The sequence below is a fragment of the Triticum dicoccoides genome, chromosome 7A (genome assembly GCF_002162155.2).
Source record: "Triticum dicoccoides isolate Atlit2015 ecotype Zavitan chromosome 7A, WEW_v2.0, whole genome shotgun sequence".
NCBI lineage: Eukaryota > Viridiplantae > Streptophyta > Magnoliopsida > Poales > Poaceae > Triticum > Triticum dicoccoides.
This window is the reverse complement of record NC_041392.1, coordinates 533,739,048-533,747,358: the sequence shown is the minus strand read 5'-3', so window position 1 is coordinate 533,747,358 and position 8,311 is coordinate 533,739,048. Positions and strand designations below refer to the sequence as shown.

At 42.7% G+C, this 8,311-nt stretch overlaps 2 protein-coding genes across 2 annotated transcripts; one reads left to right on the top strand and one right to left on the bottom strand.

The window, feature by feature from the left end:
• The first annotated feature begins 719 nt into the window (after positions 1–719).
• LOC119330691 (acid phosphatase 1-like) lies at positions 720–3,984 on the top strand. The gene is made up of 3 exons (XM_037603808.1): positions 720–1,278; positions 2,202–2,411; positions 3,465–3,984. Exons 1-3 carry the CDS (start codon positions 881–883, stop codon positions 3,640–3,642), a joined length of 786 nt encoding a protein of 261 aa, XP_037459705.1. The 5' UTR covers positions 720–880; the 3' UTR covers positions 3,643–3,984.
• An 81-nt stretch (positions 3,985–4,065) lies between these two features.
• LOC119330693 lies at positions 4,066–5,286 on the bottom strand. The gene is made up of 2 exons (XM_037603809.1): positions 4,749–5,286; positions 4,066–4,659 (listed from the first exon to the last, which is right to left on the bottom strand). Exons 1-2 carry the CDS (start codon positions 5,117–5,119, stop codon positions 4,398–4,400), a joined length of 633 nt encoding a protein of 210 aa, XP_037459706.1. The 5' UTR covers positions 5,120–5,286; the 3' UTR covers positions 4,066–4,397.
• Between the last annotated feature and the right edge of the window lie 3,025 nt (positions 5,287–8,311).

Sequence of the window (8,311 nt, the reverse complement as noted above, 5' to 3'; positions counted from 1 at the left end):
CCTTGAGCCAAATCTCTTGAAGATGTCCTCGACATGCCCTCTATCTTTCCTTTTTTTTCTGCTTCGTCTACATAGACGCCATCGTAACTCCGTCGTCATACCCAACCCACAAACGCCGTCACTGGAGGCAGAACCCACAACGCCGCTGACCATGCCGCCACCGGACAAGTTCGTTGCCGCCAAATGCCACCCCCGTAAGTGCAACTCCTCCGGACAAGTTCAAGTCCGTCACGCAGAACAAGAGCTGGAGCATGTTGCCAACTTTCTTGAAATGCATCGACAACTTCGAGATCAACATAGTCACATGCAACTTTTCAATGATCTTGTGGAGCATATGTGGATCCACGCTGGAAATCACCGAACTATTCTTTATGTTTAAATTATGCACCGTGGACAAATTTTATGTTTGCACTATTGCATTTTTATGTAGGATTTTTTATTTATTTATGTTTACTATCCATTGTTTATGTGTGATGATCGAGTGCATATATTTACATGGGGTTTGAAATTTTAAAAGTAGGGATTGTGGTTGCAAACGGGGACATTTGAGGGCCGGACCGCTGCCATGTACAGGAGGACGGATTTGCAAAACACCCTGACAATTCCGTCAGGGATAATCTAACCGTGACTGGCAACTGGGCCCCGAAACCTGTGGGGCCATCTTCCGTCAAACGGAGAAGTTGCGGCCTTGCGGGTCCCTCGAAATTCAGTCACGGTGCCCCACGGCGACACGCCAATATACCAGCCAAAGATTCCCCATGGGGCGCCTTGCGCTCGTCCAACCTCTCCGGTAATCGCCAAATCGGGCAAAGCCATCCATCCCCGACGGCGAAGGCCGGACCCCGGGCGGAACCCGAGACCTAGCCCATCGCCGCCCACAATGCGCCGCATCCTCCTCGTTCTCGCGGCCGCAGCGGCGGTCGTCGTCGCCGTCGCCGGCGCCGAGCCCGTCCTCCGCCAGGTCACGGACGTCCCCACCGCCGTGTCCTGGGGCGTCTCCGACGCGGACGCGCTCTTCTGCGACAGCTGGAGGCTGTCGGTGGAGACGGCCAACGCGGGCCCCTGGCGCACCGTGCCGGCGCGCTGCGGGGCGTCCGTGCGCGCGTACATGGAGGGCGAGCGCTACGCGTCCGACTCCGCCGTCGCGGCCGCCGAATCCCTCGCCTTCGCCGCGCAGGCGTTCGCGTCGGGCGAGGGGGGAGCCATGCCGGCCTGGGTGTTCGACGTCGACGAGACGCTGCTCTCCAACGCACCCTACTACGCCGTCAGCGGATGGGGGTAATTGACCCCGGCCCAGCTCTGGTTTTTCGGGTTACATTGATTGTGCCTGCTCAAATTAATCTGTCACTGTTATTGCCTCCTGCATTTGAGATTGGCAATTCATTGGATTCCATGAGAATTTGTGTCAACTCATAACTACCTTAAGAATTTGTGAGTAGGTTTTAGATCTTTCGTCAAGTATTGTTTGATATGCTTGAAGTTTATATATAGGTGTAAATCTGTCTGAAGCCTGACAAAACAGCACCTGACTGGTAGCCTGTTCTCTTGAGCGTTTGCAGATTGGTTCTTACGAAAGGACAGCATAATCACAGTTCTTCTGTTTGCAATCTTGTTTTACCTGAAGGGCGTGAACATCATTGCCCAAGCTACACCTTCATTGCAAGAAACAAACTGTAGTATGGTTACCTGCATTTTGTTAAAAAAACAGGGCTCAAATAACTAACTGGAAACCACATTTTAGCAACAAAATTATCAACATCTAAGCCTATTAAATTAAGTGTTGGATTTCACAGCAACCTGGCTCGACTTTCTAGCTCTTCCAGCAACGCATGCTGCAGACAGCAAGATTATATCCCCTCCTTTCCTTTTCGAAGCAACTATCTCCACATTTATTCTCCCTTTCTTCTTCAGACCCACCCAAACATCAGCAACGCCTTATCTTTCTGCTCAAAATTCTCAATATCCATCACCAGCAATTCGAAGTCATGGTGAAGCAATCTCCAGTTTCTTAGCAACCGGGTCAGTGTGGGCTGTAGAACATGCAGTAATTTCCATGGAGTATGATTGAAACATGTATCATTCTTAATTTCCAAATGTTTCAAAAGGGCAAATGATGTGATAATATTAAGGATATTCTACTTTGTAATTTCTATTGATAAAAATTTCTAAATCATTTTTTCACAGCTCCACTGATTTTGCAGGTTACAGGAATTCAACGAGACCTCATTTGATGCATGGGTAGACGTAGCGAAAGCACCTGCATTACCATCTAGCTTGAAACTGTACAATGAACTGCAAGGACTTGGTTTCCATATTATCCTCTTGACTGGACGAAGTGAATTGCAGCGAAATGCTACAGAAGACAATCTATTGTTTGCGGGCTACAATTCATGGGAAAAACTCATACTGAGGTATTTGCTATAACTCATGTATCAAATGACTATCTTTTTGCATCAGACGCTATCTTGCTTGGATCCAAGAAGTTTCTGGAAGACCCTAGTTTCCAAATAATATCCTTGGTGATGGTCACTCAACACTCAGTATGGTAAATGAACTTCAGGAGGCTTCCTGAAAACAACTTGTTATTAAGTCAACGTGACATATCTTATCTGTACCGTAAGAAGAAGTACTCCCTCCGTCCCAAAATAAGTGTCTTAACTTTGTACTAACTTTAGAGTTTGATCCAAACAATCTTAGCCATTCGTCTTATTTATAATATGTAATCACCAGATCCAAGGATTAAGAATTAGCTGGAATCTTACCTCCTAATCTCTACTCTGATAATGGTATATTTTGTTGCTGGTTCAAAATAATAAATCCCCTAACCAATCAAGTATCTACATGTTAATTCTAGGTACATGGTTCATGATTTAGTGTAGGCTTAATGCTTATTCTTTCTTCCTATGATTAGTTTACATCATAAAAGTAATTTCAATAATGAGTACACTTACATTGTAAATATAGTTTGACTCATGCATTAATATAATTTCTAGTACAATATATATTGCGGTAAATGTGCACTGCACGCGGATGATTGCTACTTTGCTAGTCCATAGAAAGCTCCCAGTGAATTGTGTCACAATTTGACTTCTAGCAGTGTGTTGAATGATGTTCAATGTAAGGAGTGTTGCCAAAATTCTATCAAACAAAGAACTCTGCTGTACTATGATTTTCTATATTGCCATTGTAGTTTAGAATCGTTAGTGGATCATTTTGAAGTTAGGCTGTTAACCATCTTTCTCCTACTTTGAGTTGCGTATAATGTGGCTATAAAAAAGAGAGGCCGTGCAGTGTAAACCATCTAGTTTTATCTAAGTTTTATTTCCCCATTTTTTACTTGTGCTTGTGCTCTTGCTATACACAAAAGGAAAGTACATACAGTCATTAAAAAATTACTCCATTTTGCAGCCAATTCTATGTACCATAGCCAGTTTGTATTAATCGGAAGTATACACATGCTGCAGGCAAATCTCTGATATTGGCAAGACCGCTGTGCAATACAAATCAGAGAGGCGAGCTGCGATGGAAGCGGAAGGGTTCAAGATACTTGGAAACTCTGGGGATCAATGGAGTGATTTGATAGGATTGCCAATGGCAACGAGATCCTTTAAGCTTCCAAATCCAATGTACTTCATCAGCTGATTTTTTATTGGCGGCGCTGAAGAAAATAGCTATAGCTATTCTTCTTGTACAACACTCCAACCATTTTTATGGCCCCGCCCTCAAAGTTGTTTTGGCGGTCTTAATTTGTAAGAATTCTTGAATCACAAATGTGGACTCATCTTCAACTACGTCAGTAGCTGGGTTGGGTACCAGCAAATTTTCCACTGATCTCTATGGATATATATTGCTCAGAAGTGCATGACTTATGTGTTGTATGTGAGAGGATTGGTGATACAAATTTGAAAATTGCACCACAAGTTGTACTGAGTTCTACAGATGTGATTTCATTTAAATATAAACAGCACACAGTGCTGGAGTACATTAAGCTCTGTTGATTACTGCTAACTGAAAGTGCCAAACATTGTGTATTTAGACATTGCTAGCCATCCAAATGTCTGAATATGCATTGTGCTGGTTCACATCAACCTCTGTTTATTATACAAAAATAAATAATGGATTTGTGTTGTCAGTTCAATCTTAGCCAATTGTTCTTGGCATCATCAGACAGAACATACAGTTTTATAACATTGGTCACAGATGAAAACAGAAGCAAAACTTGCTCCCAGGAGCTTCAGTTGTTGCAGAGATCTCTAGTGGCAAACGAAGACATGGAAGGGGTATTCTTTCTGTCTCTGGTAAATCTTATCTCACCCCATTTTGCAAAACTTTGCATTGCCTTTAGCTAGCTGCAATCTCTGCTGCACAGCTCTTTCTTGCTTTCGTATGCAGGTGGTTTACCGCTTCTGTGCGAAAAGGCCCCTGCTCCATGCTGCTCTTGACGGCAGCCGGCCAGATGAACCCCTGGGCGGTGCCTTCTTCTTCTTCCCTATCGTCTTGCTGCGAGGCCCTTGAACGTGAAGCGGTGAAGTCGACGAGCGGCTCGCCTTCCTGCCGATGTGGGCGGTGGTCTTCTTTGCGAGATCTTGCAAGCATTTGACGTCGGACAGAGATGTGAAGGACTGGGACTTCCCTTTGTAGTACTTGGACAGCCCTGTCCTGTGAGAAGCGAATCGTCAGTTTGTCATCAGTTTTGATTTTCGCTCACTGAGAAGGAATATGCTGGGTTTGGACGTCGATCCACTCACCTGACGGGAAGGTGCGCCAGCAGTGGCGCCAGCTCGTAGAGAGGCCCGCCGCCGTCCCCGTCCAGCCGCATCGCGTCCGACGGCGATGGCGACGGCGTAGGATCACCCGCCACCGGGGAGGACTCCGCGTCGTCGTCTGTCAGGCTCGACATGATCGACGAGCACAGCGATCCGCTGGACGCGCCGGAATCCAAGCTGGCCGCCATCGACTCGGAGAACGAGTCGTCCCCGGCGGTGTCTTCACCTTCTCTACGCCGTCCGCCTACACGGAGCTCGCCCATGAAGCCTAGGCCTGACAACACATGAACCAAGCAGGCAACGAAATGCGCATGCAGTGTGGTATCGCCACAGGTGGAAGAGGAGCAGGCCATCTTGGTTTGGTCCTGCTTATATGTGCAAGAAGATCGCGAGGAGGCAGGGGGCGATGGGCTGGATGGATAACGGCGGTGGAAATGGGCAGAGCGAGAATTGCGGGATATGCATCATCATGGCACCAAAGGTTTCCGTGGGCGGAACGCCAGAATTCTTCTCAACCCCCCTGGTGGTCAGACTGGATGGGTGATGAGGAAGGCGGAAAAGGAAGGCGATCGTCATCCAAATCCGAGTTTCGGCACCTATCGCTCCTCGACCGACGGACGGACGGATCGATGGATGCTCGTGGCCCACGCTTCTGTGGGCCGTCGGATCAAGGAGCGCCCACACATAACGCGCGCGTATGAGTTGAAGCGATTAAATGGGAGTGGTTAATTGCTAATGTAATTAGGGTAGGGATAAACATTGCATTCAAAGGCTTGTGCATGTGTGTGCGTCTCGATTGTGGATGTGATCGGCAGTGTGCAAGTTCGGAAAGTCTTCTCTCGCCACGATTAGCTGCCGAAAAATGGAAAGCTTATCTCAGTACGATCAAGAAATGGAAAGTTTTGATGGCTAGGACACCCACTCATCAGGATTAAGTCTTGATACTCGCATTGTTGTGGATTTATTTCAGAATTTTCGGCGGTACGCGTTCAGTGAGAGTACACCCACTCATCAGGATTAAGTCTTGATACTCGCATTGCTGTGGATTTATTTCAGAATTTTCGGCGGTACGCGTTCAGTGAGAGGAGATGTTCCCATGATGACTTCTTCAATCTAAAGATGATATGTCGGCTCACTCTCTCGAATGTGCTTATAGATGTAGAGTGTGCATGTGTGTGTTTATAGAGATATAAGTGTATGCGTGTATATATTTCCTCTGTCCGAAAATACTTGTCATTAAAACGGATAAAAAGAGATGTATCTAGAACTAAAATACATCTAGATACATCCTCTTTTATCCATTTTGATGACAAATATTTTCGAACGGAGGAAGTATGAGTACTTGCGTCTGTTGTTCTGAAAAAAATGCATGAGAAGCTGGGGCGACACACATGGACGCCTTACGCGTCGTTTTTTTTTCTCGAGAGAGAATCCTTGTGCGCCAGTTGGGGAACACCTCCCGCTAATGGGCTAGTCAAATAAAAAAGTTGAGCCATACCTCAATTCCTAGTTCCTTACCAAAAAAAGGTTTCATGGTTCTTCGCCTTTTTATTTCCCTGGTTTACTTGGTTCACAAGGTTTCCAGGTAAGGGCTCTTTCATTTAAAGGAACTTCATTAGATTTTTGGAGGGTTAGAGTCATTTAATTTTTTACTACGTTAGTTTGATTCACATGATTAAATCCTACAGAACTTTTTCCTAAGAGATTATGTGTACTATTGGAAATTTAGTATCCACTCTAACCTTCTTTTACAATTTCTTTATTTTTCCTATGGAATCAAACACTCTATGCAAATCTCATAGGATTCAAGTGGGCATGTCACTTTAATCCTGTATTTTTCATATTCCTGCGTATTGAGAATCCTGCGAATCAAAGAGGGCCTTAGCCAGCTGACTGTTGACCATTGGCGGGGGGCCCAGTGCTCGTTGACTTTTCAAAAACTTCATGCAATTCAAAAAATCAATAAATTAAAATAAATCATGAATTTGATAAACAATCATGCAATAAGTTCAGGAATTTGGAAAGTTCACAAAACTTGATAAAAGTTAAGGAATTCGGAAAATCTTCATGAATCTAGAAAAGTGTTCTAATTTTAAAAAACCTTCAATAAAATTAACAAAAATTTAATGAATTGTTTTTAAAAATTGGGAACTTTAAAAATGTTCATCGATTTTGAAAAAAAATCACATATTCAAAAACAATGTTTGTAAATTTGGAAAAAGTTCACAGGGTTATGTAAAAAAGGTTCAGAAATTTTAAAAAATTCATGTATTTGAAAAGGTATTGAAACTAAAAAAAGGTTTCATGCATTTGAGAAAATAAAAAGAAAAAAACAGAGAAACAAAACACAAAAAAAATAGAAAATAAAATAAATGAATTTAAAAAGAATAAAACCGGTCCAAAAAACTAAAAAAAAACCTGACAGAAGCTTCACAAAATCAAGCCAGGAAGCTTCTGGGAGCTTCCCAAAACCGGGAAACGGGAGCTCCCGCTAATTCCGGATACGGCCGGCCCATACAGTATCTATGGAGAGAGAGGGGGTGTGCGCCTTTTACAGTTTTGCTTATAAACGTTGACTGAAGCACTAAATAGGAGTTGGCCAAAAGCCTACACAAAAATGGAATTGTTCTTGTATTTATGAAACCGAATACACAGAGGTTTGCTACAAAAGGCCTCCCACCGCAAACGTTTCGGGGAATTTTCTGTATGATGCACAGTGCGTCGAACTGCTGAACATTCGCACAGAACATGCGAGTGGACGGGCCCGTTTTCAGCACTAAGTAGAGGTCGTTTTAGTTCCGGCTTTGGGAATCTTCCGGAAGCTTTTTACTGGTTTTGGGATCTTCGAGAAGGTTTTCTGTACCTGTTTTTCTTTCATTTTCATTTTTTTCTATTTTTTATTTTTCCTTTTTGGTTTTATGTTTTTTCTCCTCTGTTTGGTTAATTTTAAAAATTATAATTTTATAAATATTTTATAAAATTGTTTGGATTTTCTCAAAATATTTCAAAAAAATAGAATTTACCTCACTTGATTAAATTTTTTTTGTATTTCCAAAAAGAACTAAAATCAAATTATGTGCTTTTTCAGAACGTTTGAAATTCTTCATGATTTTCGAAATAATGTTTGTAAATTTTTTAAAAAATTATTCTTAACATTTCGTTCATTTTTTCCAAAAAATAAATAAAAATTTGTTGTTTTAAAAACATTCTTTTTCCAAAAATTGAATTTTATTCACTTGATTAAAAAATTGCTTGTATTTTATAAAAATATTTGTGTTTAAAACAATGTTTAGAAATTCAAGAAATAATCACAATTTTTTAAAATACTTGGTGTTTTCTAGATAATTTGTGCTTGTTTTTTGTTTTACAGATAATTTGTATCAAATAGAGTCCAAACACGACGAAACTTTTTGATGATTTTTTTTGAACATAAAAGAGACCCTAGAAGTTTCGGGGAGAGACTAGAAGACCTACGAGGAGACGTCAAGGCAACGGGGCACGCCCTGATGCCTTGTGGGCCCCTCTTGGCTCCGTCTCACCTAATC